General features: G+C 44.5%; 1 protein-coding gene across 20 annotated transcripts in view; it reads right to left on the bottom strand.

Annotated features, from left to right (window-relative positions):
* Window positions 1-24558, bottom strand: part of LOC144611956 (adhesion G protein-coupled receptor L3-like) — a 662323-nt gene that overhangs the window by 50759 nt on the left and 587006 nt on the right. For all 20 annotated transcript variants that reach the window (XM_078431406.1, XM_078431434.1, XM_078431415.1 and 17 more), the window contains 3 exons: window positions 19252-19472; window positions 13279-13345; window positions 11949-12040 (listed from right to left, as the gene is read on the bottom strand). In XM_078431406.1, coding sequence (XP_078287532.1) covers window positions 11949-12040; window positions 13279-13345; window positions 19252-19472 — 380 coding nt within the window. The remainder of the gene's footprint in view (window positions 1-11948; window positions 12041-13278; window positions 13346-19251; window positions 19473-24558) is intronic.

Below are 24558 nucleotides of genomic sequence, written 5' to 3'. Positions count from 1 at the left end.
GAATTAACCTGGTCAGATAACACAGTCAGTTCATTAATAACCTGCAGGAGAGTGGCTTGGTTGGCCGCCCATTGCCTTTCTCAGGGAAAACTGGGATGGCATAAACCACTGGATTTATCACTGATGGTAACCGCATCTAGTCAGAGGAATAGCACAAGCAATACAAGAGACAGTGACCCACAATTAATAACGTCAGTATGATCTGATCTCCCTACCATCACGTTGAAATGACTTTTTTTTGTTTTAAATGGGGAAATATCACAGCTATACATAGATTTAGATTTATTTAGATTTAGATTTAGAGATACAGTGCGGAAACAGGCCCTTCGGCCCACCGGGTCCGCGCCGCCCAGCGATCCCCGCACATTAACACTACCCTACACCCACTAGGGACAATTTTTACATTTTACCCAGCCAATTAACCTACATACCTGTACGTCTTTGGAGTGTGGGAGGAAACCGAAGATCTCGGAGAAAACCCACACAGGTCACGGGGAGAACGTACAAACTCCGTACAGACAGCGCCCGTAGTCAGGATCGAACCTGAGTCTCCGGCGCTGCATTCGCCGTAAGGCAGCAACTCTACCGCTGCGCCACCGTGCCATGTCGGCAAAGTAGCGCAGCTGGTAGAACTGCTGCCTCACAGCGCCAGAGACCTGGGATCGATCCTGACCTCGGGCATTGTCTCTGTGGAGTTTGTACGTTCTCCCTCTGACCGCCTGAGTATCCACTGGGTCTTCTTCTTCTTCTTTCGTGTGGTCAATGGGCCTCTGTAAATAGCCCTGAGTGTGTGGAGACTCGGTGAGAAAGTGGGATAACTTGGAACTAGTGGGAAGGGGTGATTAATGGTCGGAGTGGACTCGCTGGGCAGCGGGGGCCTGATTCTTTGTTGCATCTTTCAATCCAATATACCTCCTCCCTTAAGATGAAGTATAATAATGTCTCTTTTCATGCTCATTTCCACAATAAAGCAACATTAAAGAGTGGAACTCATCTTCTCTATCAACAGCTCATTGCGCACATTGTCAGCGTGCCAAAACAGCCAAACCAGTGCACCTTGGCACGATATTACGTCAAGCGGGGGTGAGTTTGGAATGAAGGGTTTAAGGAATAGCAAACATCTGAGAGAAGTTCCTGAATTGATTGTGGCTCGAACCCACAGGCAGCAATCTCAGGAGGCAGGGAAATAGTCAGGTAGTCAGTGATAGCTACACAACATGCTACAAAGAGACAGAATAAAGTATTTCCTGCACCACAACTTGCCCATCTTCAACAAGTCAGGCATAAAACAGTCAAACCTGAGCGAGAATTTTCTGGACAGGATCTCTTGAAATAAATCAAATTTCTAGGGCTTCAATTGCACTTTCATCTTGTTTTAAATTATAGGGTACTTTGATCTGTCTGGCAAAGTAACTAATGGGGCAGTTATAAATAAGCCATTTGCAGGGTGGAACTTAACACAGGGATAAAAGTGCAAAAAGTGCCTCTGTTGAGGCAGCACTATGACAATGTTTATCCATCAGATTAAAAAAAAAAAATTCACTCTATGGTTATTGAAAAATATATATTGTTGGCATAACGTTGTGCATGTGGAATTCAGGCTAATGTTGCTGGAAGAGCTAGCTGCTACATATGGTCAGAGGGTCACACTTTTGAACTTTCCTCCTCTAACCTTTAACCTATAGCCCCCTACGATTTGACCTTTGCACCCTGGGAAAAAGGTTGACCATTTGCCTCTACAGGCAATCAGAGGTATCACACTGGGAAAGAAAGTGTTAATCAAGCCACTCTTTTACACACAAAAGTGACACACTTCCTGGTGGACTGTGGGTAAATGAAAGGGAATAAATATATTTAACATTTATGCATTATATTGGTGTTATTAAGTTGGTCAGTGAACTGTGAACATAATTGTTGGTACATGTGTATTTCAGCAAGCTAATGGTCTTGGAAAAGATCTCGCAAACCATTTTCATTTATTATGCAGCTCTTTTCACGATGTTAAACAAGTTGAGGGGGATTTCAAAAGGGGTTTTAGTTGGTGTGGAATGGTAAATGGGTTTCCATTGTCTTGAGGGGGAGAGGGAGAGAGAGGGAGAGAGAGGGAGAGAGGGAGAGGGAAAGAGAGAGAAGGAGAGAGAGAGAGAGAGAGAGAGGAGTGGAGTGGATCAAAGAAAATCAGTATGCAGTTGTACACACTGGCTCGCAAGGATGAAAGCCAATTTGTGGCAGAACAAAAGAATTCAGCTACATCGCCAAAGTGAACCATGAACGAGAAAGTCTGAGGGTTGAAATGATATCTTTGCAACACCAGCTGTTTATTTCAAACATACTGCTCACTGCTTCAAGACATTGAAGGATTATATACCATTTCCTTTTCCATAACTTTGAAGAACATCCTTCCCAATACCTTTATAAAAATATTGCTTTACAACAGTAGGAAATTATATGCTTTTTGGTAAGTAAATTCCAGCCAATCTGCTGGTAGACAGTGAAGCAGTACTGCAAAAGCAGCGTTTGGATCAAAGCAATTAGATTTATAAAGTGTCCCAGACTACAGACACGTTCTTGAAGTCTATTACAGTCCTATTAGTCAGGTGCACATCAATGAAGGTAGCCATTTTTATGCATTGTCTTGTGATAATGTAATGAGTTGATTACAAATGGGTTACGAGCAGGAGACTGCAAGGTGACTTCAGTGGATGCTTAAAGCTTGTTAATGGGGCTGGAGCAATCATTAATCTCTCCAGTTTCCCTGCAAAGCTGTCGGAGTACCAATACAGTCTGTAATCACAAATCAATGGAGATTATTTAAAGACTGATAATTGTCTTTTCAACCCTCTTCAGGAGGATACTGGTTCCAATCCTTGCTCGAGCATGTTAAAACAGCCATCGTTAAATTGATCGCTGAAACGAGCAAAGTTGAAAAAAAAAACGTGGAACAGAATTGCTCTTATTGATTCACCAATGAACAATCACACATGACTGGAAAATATGCAGTTAAAATTAAACAAAACAACAATGTCAAAAGAAAAAAGGAGAAAGGTTAAACACAGAAAATTTAGTGAAGTCTTCAAGAGTTAAAACATAAAATCATTCAATCTCCATAACGTCAGTGAAGATATTCATATTGTAGATTAAATATATATATTATTATTATTATTATTATTATATATTATTATTTTTAATTAACAAAGCTGGATTTAATCAGGATATATATATAATATATATAATATATATATCAGGATATTTATCCTGATTAAATTCAGCTTTGTTAATTATATATATGTATATATTGATTCAGTTGTATATATAATTAACAAAGCTGGATTTAATCAGGATATATATATAATATATATATCAGGATATATATATATAATTAACAAAGCTGAATTTTGATTAAATCCAGCTTTGTTCATTAAAAATAATTGACAAAGGTAACAAAATGGCTGCTCTCAAATAGAGCGAGAATTTACTTTGTCAAAAGTAGGAAAATAAACTCAATTTATATAGTCTGGATTTTTAAATTTTTTTTCATCAAAAATGGGGTACCCAATAGAGAGATGCTCATATTAAAAACATGGACATTTAAACATTATCTCCGATACAGCAAGCAGTTAAGTTGACCAAAATCTTCTAAAAATGGCCTTGGAATTTTCCTTGATGAACAATTCATTTATTTTAAAGCGAGCATCTTAATGAAACGAAACGCAACGAAACTGGGCAGATGGACCTGATGCTTGACGGAATAAATTCACCTTATTTTCTGTGTGTTGCATGTATTTCAAAAACTGGTGCTTATCCTTCACTGGTAACAGTGATTACAGTGAATATACAGCAAGGGTCTACACTAACTCTTCATCACACTCCTGTCACTTGAGAGGATATTAGAGGGATACAAAACTTTAAACAAACAGGATTAAAAGAAAGGAACAAGGGAATAACATCTTACAGAGAACTTACACCCTTCATTCCTGAGAGATGGTGGTGTCATTTTTAGTTTGATTCCAATCAGAGTAGGCATTTCTTTCAAAATTCTTTCAAGTGAATTATAATCCCTTTCCTCGGGTATCAATAAAGTGAAAATTCAAAATCCATGCGCATCTCAATATTGCAGTGTGCTATCAAATTCAATTGATTATGAGGGAATCAGAACAAATAAATAGGGTCACTGATTGCAGCTTCTAGTAACACAAGGATGTGCGAGACAAGTTTCACAGTTCTGACTGGCACAGTGGATTTACGAGGGTGTTGCCAGGACTAGAGGGTGTGAGCTATTGGGGGAGGTTGCGCAGGCTGGGTCTCTATTCCTTGGAGCGCAGGAGGGTGAGGGGTGATCTTGTAGAGGTGTATAAAATCACGAGAGAGAATAAATCGGGTAGATGCACAGAGTCTCTTGCCCAGAGTGGGTTAATCGAGGAACAGAGGACATAGGTTCAAGGTGAGGAGGAAAAGATTTAATAGGAATCTGAGGGGTAACTTTTTCACACAAACGGCGGTGGGTGTATGGAACAAGCTGCCAGAGGAGGTAGTTGAGGCAAGGACTATCACAACATTTAAGAAACAGGTACATGGATAGGACAAGTTTGGAGGGATATGGACCAAACATGGGCAGGTGGGATTAGTGGAGCTGGGACATGTTGGCTGGTGTGGGAAAGTGGGGCTGAAGGGCCTGTTTCCACACTGTGTCACTCTATGACTCTAAGTATTTGGAATAGAGAACCTCAGGAAGCTGTAGTCAACACGGATAATCTTTACTCAATGGTTAATGGTTTATTTTTAGCGCTCTTGAAGGTGAGAGCATAAAATCGTAAAGTGTGAGCCCGTGCAGAGAGATTACTGGTAACCTTCCCCCTCAAAAAATAAAATCACAAACACAGCGCATAAGAACATCACGCACGACATGTCAGAACTTGCAGTCTGTGGTGGAAATCTGTAATGAACAAAACGGCCAGATATTTGTTGCCCTGTAACCTCTTTAATAAGGGGCTCACTTCAAAACTTTTGAAGATTCAACCATCCCTGCACAGTGCATTCATCCCTCAAGCACAGGATAAACTGTCACTCACCACAGAAAACAAATGATGCATTAACTGTGAAAGCACAGAGTAAATGGATGGTCAGTCCTTTTGTGGCAAGCTTGCTAATGCATTCTGGTTCTACTTTCTTAATATGAACTGATTATGCAAGCTAAAGGGAAAAACAAAGGCAAAGGCAATAACGCCACCATTAATGCCTGTCATTTAGGAGTTTTGCTTAAGGAATCTGAGAGAACTTATATTGGTTCACAGGTTTTTGTATGATCAGCTACTCTTCGCAATCCCTCGATAAAGCAAACAGAAAAAAATATTTGTTTGCTACACCATCTCTCTTGTGACCCTTCATTAACTGCTTAAAATTCAATTCACGCAAGATTATTAATTTTCCCGAATAGGTGCTAGGGGCAAAATGAAAACAGTTTAAGCATAAAAACGTCAATTTTAATAATGGAGATCAGCTGAAAAAAGTTTCCTTGCGGCAGTCTATCAGAATTATTTGCAAGTGAATGCTGGAATTCAGAATGCCTGCAGTTTACTGAGTTTTCCAAATGACACAACAAGAGCCTTATTGGGTCTTTTTCTTATTACAAGCTGGTTAAGATTTGTTTCATATTTTGAATGAAGGTCAACAATGTGGGCACAACTCAAGAGTTTTTTTTTAAATCACAGAGAGTGGTTGATGAGGTGGTGGAATCAGGTGCAATGACCGTGTTTCGTTTAGTTCAAGTTAGTTTAGACATACTGCATGGGAACAGGCCCTTCGGCCCACTGAGTCTACGCTGACCATCGATCACACATTCACAAAAGTTCAATGTTCACCCACTTTTGCATCCATTCTCCATGCGCAAGGAGCAATTTACAGCGGCCAATTAACCTACAAACCCGCATGTCTTTGGGATGCGGGAGGAATCAGGAGCAGCCGGACGAGAGCAACGCTGCCACTGGGAGAACGTGCAAATTCCACACAGGCAATGCCCGAGGTCAGGATTGAACCCAGGTCCCTGGCGCTGCGAGGAACAAATTAGAAAGACGGCTGGCAGAAAAAGCCACCTGCAATAGAAACATAGAAACAGAGAAAATAGGTGCAGGAGGGGGCCATTCGGCCCTTCGAGCCAGCACCGCCATTCATTGTGATCATGGCTGATCATCCCCAATCAATAACCTGTGCCTGCCTTCTCCCCATATCCCTTGATTCCACTAGCCCCTAGAGCTCTATCTAACTCTTGAATCCATCCAATGATTTGGTTTCCACTGCCCTCTGTGGCAGAGAATTCCACAAATTCACAACTCTCTGGGTGAGAAAGTTTTTTCTCACCTCAGTTTTAAATGACCTCCCCTTTATTCTAAGACTGTGGCCCCTGGTTCTGGACTCGCCCAACATTGGGAACATTTTTCCTGCCTCTAGCTTGTCCTGTCCTTTTATAATTTTATATGTTTCTATGAGATCCCCTCTCATCCTTCTAAACTCCAGTGAATACAAGCCTAGTCTTTTCAATCTTTCCGCATGTGACAGTCCCGCCATCCCAGGGATCAATCTCGTGAACCTTCGCTGCACTGCCTCAATTGCAAGGATGTCCTTCCTCAAATTAGGAGACCAATATTGGAAGAGAATGGGAACATATGGGATTAGGATTGCTAGTGGTGGTGGATAAATACTGGTACAGATTGCAAGAGATTTATGGTTTGTTTCTCCGTTGTAATCTTCGTGTACTTCTAGATAATGGTCAGAGATTGCAAGCAAAGTTATAAATGGGAAAGAAAAAGCAAAACACAAAAAGAAAAAGTGTTGGAACATGGAGATTGAGGAGAGACCTGACAGAAGTATCTAAAATTATGAGGGGCAGAGATGGAACCTTTTTTCCCCCAAGGTAGAAATGTTAAAGATCGGAGGGCATAGGTTTAAGGTAAGAGGGCAAAGTTTAAAGGAGATGTGCAGGACAAATTTCTTTACACAGAGGATCGTGGGTGCCTGGAATGCGCTGTCAGGGGTGGTGGTGGAGGTATTTTATATTTATTATTTTTTCATATTTCAGATACAGCGCGGAAACAGGCCTTTTCGGCCCACCAAGTCCGCACCGCCCAGCGATCCCCGCACACTAACACTATCCTGCACACACTAGGGACAATTAAAAAAAAAACATTTTTACCCAGTCAATTAACCTACATACCTGTACGTCTTTGGTAGATATGATAGTGGGGTTAAGAGGCTTTTAGATGGGCACATGATATGCAGAATGGATGGATATGGATTACATGCAGGCAGATAACATTTGTCCTGGGTGTTAAGTTCAGCACAGACGTTGAGAGCCAAAGCTGCCTGTTCCTGTGATTTGCTGTGCGACACTGTATTCTATGCTGGAGAAAAACACAAACTACTGGAGCAACTCAGCGAGTCAGGCAGTATCTGTTTAGGAAGTGGACGTTTTGGAACAGGACTCTTAATCAGGCTGATGACATTCAAATGGGAAATATAATTCTCCTGCTGATTACAACAAAGTTGTCAAATCGAAATTGTTGCAATGTGAGGAGAAACGTACAGCTGCAAACTAAATATCTGCACTTGGCGGCACGGTCGCACAGCGATAGAGTTGCTGCCTTACAGCTCTTGCAGCGCCAGAGAGGCGGGTTTGATCCCGACTATGGGTGCTGTCTGCACGGAGTTTGTACGTTCTCCCTGTCACTGCGTGGGTTTTCTTCAAGATCTTCGGTTTCCTCTCACACTCCAAAGACATACAGGTATGCAGGTAAATTGGCCCGGTAAATGTAAAAATTGTCCTTAGTGTGTGTAGGATTGTGTCATTATGCGGGGATCGCTGGTCGGCGCGGATTCAGTGGGCCAAAGGGCCTGTTTCTGCGCTGTATCTCTAAACTAAACTAAAAAACTAAACTTGGCATGTTTACCACCGAACTGTATCATATCATATCATATCATATCGTATACATACAGCCGGAAACAGGCCTTTTCGGCCCTCCAAGTCCGTGCCGCCCAGCGATCCCCGCACATTAACACTATCCTACACCCACTAGGGACAATTTTTACATTTACCCAGCCAATTAACCTACATACCTGTACGTCTTTGGAGTGTGGGAGGAAACCGAAGATCTCGGAGTAAACCCACGCAGGTCACGGGGAGAACGTACAAACTCCTTACAGTGCAGCACCCGTAGTCAGGATCGAACCTGAGTCTCCGGCGCTGCATTCGCTGTAAAGCAGCAACTCTACCGCTGCGCTACCGTGCCGCCCGTTCAGACAAGCTCTGAACTGTGACTGTGGCCCCTGGTTCTGGACTCCCCCAACATTGGGAACATTTTTCCTGCAACTAGCTTGTCCAGTCCTTTTATAATTTTATTCTAAGGGGAGAATGAGACGAAGGGGAGAATGATGGCTGACAAAGAACTTCAAAGGCAGCATAAAAGTCTGTTCACAAGCTTCACAGTTTGCAATTTGCATATCCCTCTTGGGCTCACACAGAGATGGTCTCTATCCAACAGTCTGCCCATCATGGAACCTCCTTGCTTGAGGTCATCGGTTGCCGACCCTGATTTGTCCTGATTTTTTTTCACTTCCAGTATTTTTGCCGCTCTCCCTATTACAATCAGTCTGAAGAAGGGACCCGACCTGAAACCTCACTTATCAATTTTCTCCAGAGATGCTGCCTGACCCACTGAGTTACTCCAGCATTTTGTGTCTATCTTTCAGAGGTTCATGATTAGTAAGGGCATCAAAGGTGATGGGGAGAAGGCAAAAGAATGGGGTTGAGAGGGATATATATATATATATATATATATATATATACACACACACATACACATACATACACACACACACACACATATGCACACACACACATATATACGCACACACACACACACATATATATATATATGTGCTGCTGCAAGTGGGAATTTCATTGTTCTATCTGGCACATATATGACAATAAAACACTTGACTCTTGGCTCTTTTGAAAAATTAGTTCAGCCGTGATCAAATGGCAGATCAGACTTGATGGGCCGAATGGCCTAATTCCGCTCCTGTGTCTAATGTGAGATCTACACACTGATTGCTGTATTGAAATTCTCTGCCTCAGAAGGCAGTGGAGGCCAATTCTCTGAATGCATTCAAGAGAAAGCTAGATAGAGCTCTTAAGGATAGCGGAGTCAGGGGGTATGGGGAGAAGGCAGGAACGGGGTACTGATTGAGAATGATCAGCCATGATCACATTGAATGGCGGTGCTGGCTCGAAAGGCCGAATGGCCTCCTCCTGCACCTATTGCCTATTGAAATGGGGGCTGTCTGTTCCAATGCAGCTCCCTGCAGAGATAGTAGTTGACATGACTTTGCCATCAAGGGGAGTGGGTCTCAGCCTGAAGAAACATCTCTGTGAGAGTCACAAAGCAGCAGGAGAAAAAAAGCTGCTGAAGTCTGAAGAAGGGTCTCGACCCGAAACGTCACCCATTCCTTCTCTTCAGAGATGCTGCCAGTTCCATTGAGTGACTCCAGCATTCTGAGTCTATCTTTGGTTTAAACCCGCAGTTCCTTCGTACACAGGATAAAAATCTGGCCTGGAATTGAGAAAAAAAAAACGGAGAGGAGAACAGAGACACAGCTTCAGCTTGTGTGGGCACTGCCATGCTCCACGGCCCTGTCACCATATCGCTCTCACGGACTGAACCACACATCGCCACGGCCCCCATTCCACAAGGTCATGACTCTGGCTGAGGATGCAACACGTACTGTGCTGAGGGTGATTTTGATAGACCGCACAAAGGTTCATATTCACAAAATGCTGGAGTAACTCAGCAGGTCAGGCAGCATCTCAGGAGAGAAGGAATGGGTGACGTTTCGGGTCGAGACCCTTCTTCAGACTGATGTCATGGGGGGCGGGACAAAGGAAGGATATAGGTGGAGACAGGAAGATAGAGGGAGATCTGGGAAGGGGGAGGGGAAGAGAGGGACAGAGGAACTATCTAAAGTTGGAGAAGTCGATGTTCATACCACTGGGCTGCAAGCTGCCCAGGCGAAATATGAGGTGCTGTTCCTCCAATTTCCGGTGGGCCTCACTATGGCACTGGAGGAGGCCCATGACAGAAAGGTCAGACTGGGAGTGGGAGGGGGAGTTGAAGTGCTCGGCCACCGGGAGATCAGTTTGGTCAATGCGGACCGAGCGCAGTTGTTGAGCGAAGCGATGGCCGAGCCTGCGCTTGGTTTCGCCGATGTAAATAAGTTGGCAAAGGTTCATGATACTCAGCAAGGATGTGAGAAATACGGCCAAAAGCAAATGGCAACACAAAGCCATCTCTCATCTCCCAGACAACCTGTTGAGGCATTTATTGCCTGCATTACTGGGAGCTGAACATGAAGGTTGCAGCCCGAACATTGTGGGTCCAGTTTTTAATGGCAGGGTAGGGCGGCACGGTGGCGCAGCGGTAGAGTTGCTGCCTTCCAGCGCTTGCGGCACCAGAGACCCGGGTTCGATGCCGACTACGGGTGATGTCCGTACGGAGTTTGTACGGAATTTCTCCCCGTGACCATGTGGGTTTTCTCCAAGATCTTCGGTTTCCTCCCACACTCCAGAGACGTACAGATGCTCCCCGACTAACGATGCTTCGACTTGCGATATTTCGACTTTGCGATGGTGCAAACGGCAGCGAACCATAGCGAGCCGCAGCTCGCCTCCGGCCACGTGATCGCGTGCATTCAACGCATTTCGACGTACAATATTTTGGGTTTACGGTGGTGGGTTTCTCGGAACGTGACCCCGTCACAAGTTGAGGGGCACTTGTACGGGTTTGTAAGTTAATTGGCTGGGGTTTGTACACTTGGTATCAGTGTAAATTGTCCTTCGTGTGCAGGCTAGTGTTAATGTGCGGGGATCACTGGTCGGTACCGGCTCAGTGGGCCGAAGGGCCTGTTTCCGCGCTGTATCTCTAAACTAAAAACTAAATCAAAATAAGGCAGAGGTGAGTGAAACCCAGAACTATATGATCAAAACATGCTCAAGCGACATTGAAAAAATATTTTCAGGAACTGTACACCATGCTCCAATAATTGGACTGAAAATGTTATATTCATTTTCCTTACGATGCGACCTGCAATTACGAATGTGGTGCAGACAATACACAGGAGACCACTCTGCACTTTTTCCAATGTGATTCCACAGTAAGAATCTGAAAAAATTAATACTTAAATTTTGGAAAAAAACAGTAACCCCCACAATTAAAATGTGGATTACGGAAATGACCGAGACCTTGCATTTGGAAAAAATAAGGTTTGCCTTAATTGACAAACCAGATCTATTTTTTAAAATATGGTCTCCATTTATTGAATTAAAAAAAAAGTAAATGGGTTTGTCACAAAACTAAAATTTAAAACTAAAGTTAAAACTTGAGTTTAGGGTTGGATGTACAACTATACTCATTAACTCCCGGATCTATCCCCATAATCTCTATATTTGTGATTCTCTTTTTTCTTTGCTTTCTCTCTATTCGTTTATAGTCTTTTTTTTCAGTCTCTTTTCATCTTTATTTTTTCTTTAAAAATTTAAAAATTGAAGCTTTGTAAGAATTCTATAACCAGTTTGTCTTTTATTATTATTATTTGTACATATGCTTTAAAAAACTAAAAAATTTAAAAAAAATTGTATATTAAAAAAAAAGAATCTGAAAAGAGTTTTGATTATTTCACAATTAATGTTATCCATTTAAGGGACAGTATGAGACCTGATGAAATCTGAAGGGGAGATTCGATCTGATGAAGCAGTAAAATGATTTTTACATGAGTGGAGCATTGCATCTCAACACAATATGAACTCTTCATGTGATCGTGCCATTGTAAAACCATGCAAACAGACAAAAATCTGCTTCCTTAAAGAATAATTTGTCCACAGGAAGGGTAGGCAAAAGACTTACTTGATATTGTCCAAACAGCTGGATTCCGGTTTCAACACCGTTGTGTGATGGAACATCTTGTAAAGAGCAATCCCAAGAAATATCACATTCAACTACAAGATTTAAAAACAAAATTAAATGTTAAAATATCCCCTCTCATTCTGATAAAATATTCATCACACCTCGCGCAGTGGTCGTTCATTTTTGTTGTTGTCATATTTCGCTTGTATTTCAGATTTTACAACCCAGTGGTATGAATAATGATTTCTCTAATTTCACGCAATCCTTGCATTCCTTCCCCCTCCGTCCCTCCCCATCCTAGACGTCCAGCAGTTTCACCGTGTGCACCTCCTCGTTATCACCTCCTCCACAGCCAACAATGGACCCTTGTGGGTTCCTTGGCTATCAGTGTTGGCTCCGATTTGTCTGTACCTTTTCATACCTCTAGTTTCCCTCCCGCCTGACTCTCAGTCTGAAGAAGGGTCTCAACCCAAAAGGTCACCTATTCTTTTTCTCCAGGGATGCCGCCTGACCCACTGAGTTACTCCAGCGTTTTGTCTCTATCTTTGTTCGTTCCATTGAGTCGGTGACGCAAATCCCTGGAGTGCATCAACGCTGGCTTCTCCTCATTCTCCCTCACGCGCAAGTGAGAAACTTCAATTCCACATGGCACAAAAAGCTGGGGCAACTCAGCGGGTCAGACAGCATCTCTGGAGAAAAGGGGTAGGTAACGTTTCGGGTCGAGACACTTTATCAATTCCACATCATTCTTCCTGCTCTAACTACCACTCTTCCCAAATATAAAATCCCATATTTTGCCAAGCTGGGCAACGCTAATCACCCAGAGAGATTTATAGTATCTCTCTTGGGGTCCACGGATACACATTTCCCGGTGTCACCAAACTAGACCAATGACCACAAGTCAACTGGTAGCTCACTTCTTTAGAGCAGTCGATCACCAGCTGTGAGTTCGACTTTGCTTAATAAAGAAATCACACACATATCTTTCGGGTAATAAAGCACCCAGCTTGACTTTAAATAGAGCCTGCAGAGATTATAATGAACAATGCTGTCTCGTGGATTTAAGGAACCAAATAATAAAACAGCTATTGTTCCCTCTTCTTAATTGACCATTTCCCTTCCACTCATTCTTTTTGGACGCATTGCTACAGAAACCAGCTTCAAATCCATTTAACACACTGAAGCTGTATAATTGGCCGTGGTGAGTAAATGGGTTCGGGAGATACATTCCTTTCTAAAATGAATGCTATAAATTAAGGGCAAACGACGTGGTGGAGTGAAAGTCCAGTTTAATGTCCTTGGAGGTGCTGTGCTAATTAGCGGCACTTACCATAATAATCAAGGTGGCAGGGCCTATAAAGCTCCAAATGAAGTATGTGTCTAGTCTCAACCAGCATCTGTAATGAAACACAGGGGACAGACGGCGTTTAAGAACTGAACGCAGACATACATCAGTAGCGGTGGACTGGCAGAGAGGAATGCAAGGGCAGGAAGCTGAGAGCACAAATTATTTCACCTTCATTCATTTCAACCTTGTATTATAGGCCCAGCTTCTGAAAGAGTCAACTGTGGAAAGCGACACTTAAAACTTGGGAGAAGAGAGCAGGGATGTAGAGTTGACACAAAATGCTGGAGTAATTCAGCGGGGACAGGCAGCATCTCTGGAGAGACGGAATCCTTTCTCTCCAGAGATGCTGAGGAATTCCTTCTCTTCAGAGATGCTGCCTGTCCCGCTGAGTAACTCCAGTATTTTGTATTTCTCTTCGGTTTAAAACAGCATCTGCAGTTCCTTCCTGCGCATAACATAAAAAATAGGTGCAGGAGTAGGCCATTCGGAGTAGGCCAGCACCGACCGGCCCGACGTGGCAACGACAACAGCCTGACCTCGGGAGAAGATGGCAGGGGAAGAGAAAAAACATTGTGGCCTTCCATCACAGTGAGGAGGGACTGGAGGAGACTCACTGTGATGGATGTTTCTTTTTGTTTGGTGTTAGTTTGTGATTGTATGTGTTATTGCATTTTTATTGATTATTCTTATTGGTCTTATTGTTGAACTGCGGGTAATGTTTCATTTCACTACACATTTATGTGTATGTGACAAATAAACGACTATTGACTATTGACTATTGATTCAACATGATCATGGTTCATCACCCAGAATCAGTACCCCTTTCCTGTTTTCTCTCCATATCCCTTGATTCCGTTAGCCCTAAGAGCTAACTCTAACTCTCTCTTGAATACATCCATTGAATTGCTCCCAACTGCCTTCTGTGGCAGTGAATTCCACAGATTCACAACTCTCTGGCTGAAAAAGTTTTTCCTCATCTCAGTCCTAAATGGCCGACCCCTTATTCATAAACTGTGACCCCTGGTTCTGGACTCCCCCAACATGTCCAATCCCTTAAGAATGTTATATGCTAAGGATTCAGCATCAGTTCCTGTGGATTGGAGGGTAGCTAATGTTATCCCACTTTTTAAGAAAGGTGAGAGAAAACCGGGAATTATAGACCAGTTTGCCTGACATCGGTGGTGGGGAAGATGCTGGAGTCAATTTTAAAAGATGAAATAGCGTCACATTTGGATCGCAGTAACAGGATCGTTCTGAGTCAGCATGGATTTACGAAGGGGAAATCATGCTTGACTAATCTTCTGGAATTTTTTGAGGATGTAACAAGGAAAATGGACTAGGGAGAGCCAGTGGATGTTGTATCCCTGGACTTTCACATAGGAGATTAGTGTGTAAAATTAGAGCACATGGTATTGGGGGTAGGGTGCTGACATGGATAGAAAATTGGTTGGCAGACAGGAAACTAAGAATAGGGATTAACGGGTCCCTTTCAGAAGAGCAGGCAGTGACTAGTGGGGTACCGCAAGGCTCGGTGCTGGGACCGCAGCTATTTACGATATACATTAATGATTTAGATGAAGGGATTAAAAGTAACATTTGCAGATGACACAAAACTGGGTGGCAGTGTGAACTGTGAGGAGGTGCTATGAGGTTGCATGGTGACTTGGACAGGTTGGGTGAGTGGGGGCAGATGCATGTCAGATGCAGTTTAATGTAGATAAATGTGAGGTTATCCACTGGTGGCAAGAACAGGAAGGCAGATTTTTATCTGAATGGTGTTAAGTTAGGAAAAGAGGAAGTACAATGAGATCTGGGTGTCCTTGTACATCGGTCACTGAAAGGAAGCATGCAGGTACAGGAGTCAGTGAAGAAAGCAAATGGCATGTTGACCTTCATAACAAGAGGAGTTGAGTATTAGAGCAAAGAGATCCTTCTGCAGTTGTCCAGGGCCCTGGTGAGACCACACCTGGAGTACTGTGTGCAGGTTTGGTCTCCAAATTTGAGGAAGGACATTCTTGCTATTGAGAGAGTGTAGTGTAGGTTCACGAGGTAAATTCCCGGAATGGCGGGACTGTCGTATGTTGAAAGACTGGAGCAACTGGGCTTGTATACACTGGAATTTAGAAGGATGAGAGGGGATCTTATTGAAACGTATAAGATAATTAAGGGATTGGACACGTTAGAGGCAGGAAACATGTTCCCAATGTTGGGGGAGTCCAGAACCAGGGGCCACAGTTAATGAATAAGGGGTGGGCCATTTAGAATGGAGATGAGGAGAAAGCTTTTTCACCCAGAGAGTTGTGAATCTGTGGGATTTTCTGCCTCAGAAGGCAACGGAGGCCGATTCTCTGGATGCTTTCAAGAGAGAGTTAGATAGAGTTCTTAAATTTAGCGGAGTCAGGGGGTATGGGGAGAAGGCAGGAACGGGGTACTGATTGTAGATGATCAGCCGTGATCACAGTGAATGGCGGTTCTGGCTCGAAGGGCCGAATGGCCTCCTCCTGCACCTATTGTCTAATGTTTCTATAAGATCCTCTCTCATCCTTCTAAATTCCAGCGAATATAAGCCCAGACGATCCATTCTTTCATCATATATCTGTCCCGTCATCCCAGGAATTAACCTGGTGAACCTACTCTGCACTCCCTCAATTAAGGGCACGTAAATGAAGGACCTGTGCTTCACTTAATAATACTGTCATTACATTACATTTGGTCGGCACGGTGGCGCAGTGGTAGAGTTGCTGCCTCACAGCACCGGAGACCTGGGTTCAATCCTGACTACGGCTGCTGATTGTACAGGGTTTGTACGTTCTCCCTGTCAATGCATGGGTTTACTCCGGGCGCTCCGGTTTCTTCCCACACTCCAAAGATATATACAGGTTTGTAGGTTAATTGGTTTTGGTATCATTGTAAATTGGCCCTAGCGTGTGAGGGATAGTGTTAGTTTAGTTTAGTTTAGAGATACAGCGTGGAAACAGGCCCTTTCGGTACACCGGGTCCGCGCCGCCCAGCGATCCCCACATATTCATCATATATCATCATATATATACAGCCGGAAACAGGCCTTTTCGGCCCTCCAAGTCCGTGCCGCCCAGTGATCCCCGTACATTAATACTATCCTACACCCACTGGGGGCAATTTTTACATTTACCAAGGCAATTAACCTACAAACCTGCACGTCTTTGGAGTGTGGGAGGAAACCGAAGATCTCGGAGAAAACCCACGCAGGTCACGGGTAGAACGTACAAACTCCATACAGAAAGCACCCGGTGTCGGTATCGAACGTGGGTCTCCGGTGCTGCATTCGCTGGTCGGTGCGGACTCGGTGGGCCGAAAGGCCTGTTTCCGCGCTTTATCTCTAAACTAATCTAAACATCTTCCAGCTCACTTGCCTTCTCTACCCTATTGACTGGAAGTGTCGGACATTTATCTATCAAGCCAGGTCTAGGCGTTGGGGGCAGTCGACAATTTCAAAGTAAAATGAAGCATGTGGTATGAACTTTGAGTAGCGGAGGGGATCAACCTTTCATTCTGTTCAACCTGTATCCCATTAGCTCAGGGATAATTCCTGGCCTGGGAACATTGCAGAGAGACACATTGCCTTCAACTAAATTATTCATCGTATCATTTCCTTTATATTCAAATGGATCGGATCTGCGGATTTCTTGAAAATTACCCCCGTTTCCCAATTTAATTTATGTGACATGTGCATTGGAATAAAATGATATATTTCAGGGTGATAAATCATGCAAGTTAATTCATCATTCAAAGAGATCATGTCAGCTTAACAGTTTTACGTCGAACATGGAAAATTCTAACACAAGAACAGGCCCTTCGGCCCACATTGAACATGATGCCAAGTTACACTAATCTCCTCTGCCTGCACATGATCCATATCCCCACATTCTCTGCATAGCTGCGTGTTTATTTCAAAGCCTTTAAAAGCCACTATCGCAGTGAATGGCGGTGCTGACTCGAAGGGCCGAATGACCTACTCCTGCAACTATTGTCTATCGTTATCAGCCTCCACCACCATCCCTGGCAGCACATTCCAGGTACCTGCAAATCACCATGTAATTAAAAAAAACGGCCCCGCAATCTATATACTAAACCTCTTGTTTGTTTGTTTGATTTGTTCCTGAACTACAGCCAAAACGGTACACGATAGCGCGACAATTTTATGCCCACCTTACTCACCGTCCTCCACTTTGGTGCTAATGGAAGAAATTTCATTGAAATCGGTGTTATATTTTTAAAGTTATTCACATTTTAAAGTTTAAATCTATCTCCTAGCGAGACCGCATTGTCTCCTGTACCTTGGCAATCAAAGCAGTTTAGTTTAGTGTTCAGATACGGCGCGGAAACAGGCCCTTCGGCCCACCGGGTCCGCACCGACCAGCGATCCCCGCACACTAACGCTATCCTACACACACCACGGACAATTGTACATTTCTACCAAGCCAATACCTGTACGTCTTTGGATTGTGGAAGGAAACCAAAGATCTCGGAAAAAACCCACGCAGGTCACGGGGAAAACGTGCAAACTCTGCACAGACAGCGCCCGTAGTCGGGATCGAACCTGTGTCTCTGGCGCTGCATGGCAGTAGCTCTACCACCACGCCACCGTGCTAGCCTAGCTAGTGACCAAAACTACCTGGTTCAAATTCCAGAGTGCAAGACTCGACCAATAGGACATAAAGTTTACATTCCTCAGAGAATAAAATATTTCTATATTTGCCTTGGTGCTGAAAGAGGCAGAGCCTAGTGCCTGAATTTTTAGGCCCTAATAACTACCTCACTTGTCATGGATTCAACCCCACTCAACATGGACTCAACCTCAATCTTATATTGTACGCCGATCTGTGCAATAGATGGATTTAGTCCATTTAAATTTCCTTAAAAAGCCCGTACATGTATGAAGTCTTACATGCGGACCTTTCACCGTCCGGCGCGGCCTGGAACGTGGCAACTTCAACAGCCTGACCGCGGGAGAAGATGGCAGGGGAAGAGAAAATACATTTTGGCCTTCCATCACAGTGAGGAGGTGACCGGAGGAGACTGGAGGAGCAATTTCACACACAATCACAAACCAACACAAAACAAAAAAAAGAAACATCAAAGAAACATTAAAGAAATATAAGATCGGATGTTTCTTTTTTTTGTTTTGTGTTGGTTTGTGATTGTGTGTGAAATTGCTATTTTTTATTGCTCTTATTGCTGGACTGTGGGTGACCTTTCATTTCACTGCACATCTTGTATGTGTATGTGACAAATAAACTTGACCTGATTTGACTTCAAGCAGCAGCACGGCCCAGCGCTTTACGCAGTGGCGTTTAAAAAGCGATACCGCACTTGGAGTACTGTGTGCAGTTTTAGTCTCCAAATTTGAGGAAGGATACTCTTGCTATTGAGGGCGTGCAGCGTAGGTTTACTAGGTTAATTCCCGGAATGGCGGGACTGTCATATGTTGAAAGACTGGAGCGACTAGGCTTGTACACACTGGAATTTAGAAGAATGAGAGGGGATCTTATCGAAACGTATAAGATTATTAAGGGGTTGGGCACGTTAGAGGCAGGAAACATGTTCCCAATGTTGGGGGAGTCCAGAACAAGGGGCCACAGTTTAAGAATAAGGGGTAGGCCATTTAGAACTGAGATGAGGAAAAACTTTTTCAGTCAGAGAGTTGTGAATCTGTGGAATTCTCCGCCTCAGAAGGCAGTGGAGGCCAATTCTCTGAATGCATTCAAGAGAGAGCTAGATAGAGCTCTTAAGGATAGCGGAGTCAGGGGGTATGGGGAGAAGGCAGGAACGGGGTACTGATTGAGAATGATCAGCCATGATCACATTGAATGGCGGTGCTGGCTCGAAGGGCCAAATGACCTCCTCCTCCTCCTGCACCTGTTGTCTATTGTCTATTGTCTATTGTCTATTGTCTATTGAAATGCATGGACTCACGCTGTTGTAGTTCCGTAGCTGCGATAGTCCACGGCGGCTGAGACAGCGACGATGAGCGCGGGGACTCCGTAGCCCACCAGGTAGAAGTACTTCCTGCGGGAGTGCTCGCTTTCGAAGACTTCCACCAGCATAATGTAGAGCTGGACGCCCTCCAGAAACATCCAGGTGAAAGCAGCCAGGAAGAAGAAGTGAAGCAAAGCTGCAAAGACGGCGCAGGCAATCTGCAGGGAAACAAAAATGGGCGGGTTAGCGGGATGCACTCTCTGTAACGTGCAACCTCTGTGGTGCACATCGAAGCCGTGTTTAACAAAGCCCCTCCTTTCACCATGAGAAAGCAGTGGGCTGCATTAGATAACAATCAGACAATTTCCATACATCACTGCAAACTGTCCAGTTCATCACAGGTACTGACCTCTCCACCATCGAAAGGACCTATTAAGACCGCCCAGCAATATGAATATTGTTTTCTCCTATCCCGGCATTCCCTCTCTCTCCATCCCTCCCCCGCCCAAGTCGCACCAGCTTCTCGTTTTCACCCAACAGACGGCTAACCATGGCCTGTTTCCTTTATCATCGTTGCTTTTATGCCCATCTTTCATTTATTGGTCTTTATCTCTCTACATCATCGTCCATATCTATCGTTTCCCTTTCCCCTGACTAATCTGAAGAAGGGTCTCGACCCAAAACGTCGCCCATCCCTTCTCTCCAGAGATGCTGCCTGTCCCGCTGAGTTACTCCAGCCTTACAGTATGTGTCCATCTTCGGTTTAAACCAGCATCTGCGGCTCCTTCCTACACATAAAGCATCTGTGAGTTCGGCAAACAAGAAATGACATAACAATTCTGTTAAAATGAATGGTTATTTGTTTGTCTTCATGGCAGTCATGTGAGATCCATGGAAAGGGCAGGTAATGGTTGTGATGTTTTAGAATGGAGCAGTTGAATTTCAACATTCTGAAGCAATGCACAAGGGCAAGAAGTGATCGCTTTTAGAGCTGCCGCCTCACAGTGCCAGAGACCTGGGTTCGATCCTGATCCTGTCTGTTTGGAGTTTGCACGTTCTCGTTTGAAGGGCTTGATTGTAATCATGTAATGTCTTTCAGCTGACTGGTTGGCACACAGGCAAACAAACATTTTCACTGTACCTCGGTACACTGTACACGTGATAATAAACCAAACCCAAACTAAACTCAAACACCCTGTGACTGTTTGGGCTTCCTCCGGGTGCTTCAGTTTCCTCTAGCACCCCGAAGGCATGTGTGTTTGTAGGTGAATCGGCATCAATAAATTGCCTCTAGTGTGTACAGAGTGGAGCAGAAGTGAGACAACATAAACTAATGTCAATAGACGATCGATGGTCGTCATGGTTCCAGTGGGCTGAAAGACCAGTTTCCATGTTGCACCTTTCAATCAATCATAGAAACATACAAAATAGGTGCAGGAGTAGGCCATTCAGCCCTTCGAGCCAGCACCGCCATTCAATATGATCATGGCTGAGCATCCAAAAGCTGTACCCCGTTCCTGCTTTTCCCCCAAATCCCTTAATTCCATTAGCCCTCAGAGCCATATCTAACTCTCCCTTGAAAACATCCAGTGAATCAGCCTCCACTGCTTTCTGAGGCAGAGAATTCCACAGATTCACAACGCTCTGGGTGAAAAAGGTTTTCCTCATCTCTGTCCTAAATGGCCTACTCCTTATTCTTAAACTGTGACCCCCTGGTTCTGGACCATCCCAACATCGGGAACATTTTTCCTGCATCTTGCCGGTCCAACCCTTGAAGATTTTTATATGTTTCTATATGATCCCCTCTCATCCTAAATTCCAGTGAATATAAGCCTAGTCGATCTATTCTTTCATCATATCGAAGGTATTTATTCACAAAATGCTGGAGTAACTCAGCAGGTCAGGCAGCATCTCGGCATTTTGTGAATAAATACCTTCGATATTATACCAGCATCTGCAGTTATTTCCTTATATATTCTTTCATATGTCAGTCCCGCCATCCCGGCAATTAACCTGGTGAACCTATGCTGCACTCCCTCAACAGTAATAAACTCCATTGGGTAAAGCATCCTCAGAAAATTTTTGCTTCTGATCAGAGATAGACACAAAATGCTGGAACAACTCAGCGGGACAGGCACAGTCCAGAGATGTTGCCTGTCCCACTGAGTTACTCCAGCATTTTGTTTCCAGAGATGCTGCCTGTCCCGCTGAGTTACTCCAGCATTTTGATTCCAGAGATGCTGCCTGTCCCATTGAGTTACTCCAGCACTTTGTGTCTATCTTCGGTGTAAATCAGCATCTACAGTTCCTTCCTATCGGGTCTCGACCCAAAATGTCACCTATCCCTTTTCTCCAGAGATGCTGCCTGTCCCGCTGAGTTACTCCAGCATTTTGTTTACAGAGATGCTGCCTGTCCCGCTGAGTTACTCCGGCTTTATTTGTCTATCTTCCTATCAGAGTGGCTTGGAGGGATTCTAACAGAATAAACAAAACTCTTGACGATTCATCTCACGTTTGCTTCACTGCCAGCATAGAGACGTTACCTATTTCATCGCTGGAACCATCAGTCATGCTGGGAATTATTAAACTTTATTTTCTGACCTAAACTATTTAAATATTGCAACACGCAGTCAGCCAGCAGGATTTATCACAGATACCGCAGTAAAAGATGCATCAATCATTCAGTTAAGCACCAATTTGACTGTTAAGCAGACAGGCTGGAAGGTGATGAAGAATTATTGGCAAAAATTCTGCTGCTCAGAATACACAACCCAAAATGAAATGAATGAGGAGCGGAGGAGCAGAGTGGGAAGAAACAATCGCACCATCATCAAAGCTGCCCCCCTCGAAATAATCTGAGAAGAGTTCAAAAACATTAAACCTTGAACTGGTTAAAATTTAGTTTAAAGTGCATGAGCAAGCAATTTGCAGCTCATTCAAAAAGGTACCTTTGCATACTTATGGCTTCGTTTCTGCACGAGAGAGGAACAGTGAAATCACTTTGTTCAGAAACCCGGAGAGAAAATTTCTGTTGGACTCATTAGATGAGCAAAGGCTGGGCACTAATGAGATTTCTGATTAGTCCGCCCTCTGCTGCAGATTTTAGTGCTGTGGTGTCCACTGATAGGCCCTTAGATACTCAAATACTCACCACAGATTTGCCGTCCAGGACCAAATCCGGCTTTCGGGGGGCTTTGGGAGGGCGAGAGGACCATCTGGACACAGGCCAAAGATTAGAGGACAAAGGTTGGGTCAAATTTGAGGAAGGATATTCTTGCTATAGAGGCGTGCAGCGTAGGTTTACTAGGTTAATTCCCGGAATGGCGGGACTGTCATATGTTGAAAGACTGGAGCGACTAGGCTTGTATACACTGGAATTTAGAAGGATGAGAGGAGATCTTATCGAAACGTATAAGATTATTAAGGGGTTGGACACGTTAGAGGCAGGAAACATGTTCCCAATGTTGGGGGAGTCCAGAACAAGGGGCCACAGTTTAAGAATAAGGGGTAGGCCATTTAGAACTGAGATGAGGGAAAACTTTTTCAGTCAGAGAGTTGTGAATCTGTGGAATTCTCTGCCTCAGAAGGCAGTGGAGGCCAATTCTCTGAATGCATTCAAGAGAGAGCTAGATAGAGCTCTTAAGGATAGCGGAGTCAGGGGGGTATGGGGAGAAGGCAGGAACGGGGTACTGATTGAGAATGATCAGCCATGATCACATTGAATGGCAGTGCTGGCTCGAAGGGCCAAATGGCCTCCTCCTGCACCTATTGTCTATGTCAAACTAAATGGTCTGGGATAGAAACCTTTCGGCCCTGCAGACCAGGGAAGAGGCGGGGATGGGGGAATTGTAGTGGAGGTTGGCTAAGTTGCTTTGTGTGGTATCGGAGATTGGGTCTGCCGTCATGGAGTTGGGGGGGGGGGGGGGGGGGGTCATGCGACATTGGTGGAAGATCCAACAGTGCAAACAGCTCAGTGATGATGTTAGACACAAAATTGCTGGAGTAACTCAGCGGGTCAGGCAGCATCTCTGGATAGAAGGAATGGGTGACGTTTCGGGTCGAGACCCTTCTGTGGACTGCAGTGTGGACGTTCAAGGTGACTGGTGTGTGCATCGTAAGGTCGTGAGTGATAGGAGTCGAACTAGACCATTCGGCCCATCAAGTCCACTCTGCCATTCAATCATGGCTGATCTATCTCTCCCTCCTAACCCCATTCTCCTGCCTTCTCCCCATAACCTTTTAAGGCCAGATGCCTCATAGAATGCCAATAATGTCAACTCTTCAACTGTTTATGGTCCCAATTGCTCAGGACAAACTCCACCATGAACATGGTCACAACTGAGTTTTTGCTGGTCTGGACAGTCAAACGGAGCAACAGCAGAATGCCACAGAATAGCATCCACCAACAGGTAGTAATAATGCCAACATTTTCCAATGAACGCATCTCAAACTTCCTGCCACTCAAGCGCCAAGAGTGGACGTGACAGAACCAGAGAATTTTACAAGCCGAAGAATTTCGACGTGGGGTGCAATTATCTATGTGATAAAGCTTCAATGGGAGAAAAAAAGGACCATGAAGTAAAATCTGTGGAAAGAGGAGCAAGGTCTGTACAAAGGGTAACAAGGTTGATGTTTAATGCTTCCCGCCTGAGCCTCGCGGCAGTAGGCCTCCCGCCGAGCCGCGGCTGAGGGCGGCTAACCCGGCCGGAGGCCTTTATTCGAGGTGCCGCGGTCTATGTGCCACCCGGATGCCTGCGAAGGCTTCGCCAAACCCGGCGGCTCGGCTCGACTCGACTCGGCTCTGTCGGAAGGCTGGACAGGAACGGAGAAGGCCAAACGTGCGCGGGAGGTGGCAGGGGCCTGTGCTGAATGGAGCCTGGGCGACGGAGCCAATAGACAATAGGTGCAGGAGGAGGCCGTTCGGCCCTTCGAGCCAGCACCGCCATTCAATGTGATCATGGCTGATCGTTCTCAATCAGTACCCCAGGCTGGAGCCTGCGACGACGGAAACTGTGGCCAGCGCCTGCATCTAACGGAGCCTAAGAATGCGCCACCGGGAACAAAGGAGGTCCCCAAGTGGGGGGGACTGCCATGAGGGGAGGGGGGGGGGGGGTAACAAAGGAGGACCTGGTGCGGGATAATAGACAACAGACAATAGACAATAGGTGCAGGAGTAGGCCATTCGGCCCTTCAAGTCAGCACCACCATTCAATGTACGTCCCCTTTTCCTAACTTGACACCATTCGGATTATAATCTGACTTGACACCATTCAGATAAGAATACTTTGTAACTTGACACAAAGA

This window comes from Rhinoraja longicauda, chromosome 3 (assembly GCF_053455715.1).
Source record: "Rhinoraja longicauda isolate Sanriku21f chromosome 3, sRhiLon1.1, whole genome shotgun sequence".
In the NCBI taxonomy this organism is placed as follows: Eukaryota; Metazoa; Chordata; class Chondrichthyes; order Rajiformes; family Arhynchobatidae; genus Rhinoraja; species Rhinoraja longicauda.
The sequence above is the reverse complement of the archived record's forward strand: the minus strand, read 5'-3'. Positions and strand labels throughout refer to the sequence as shown.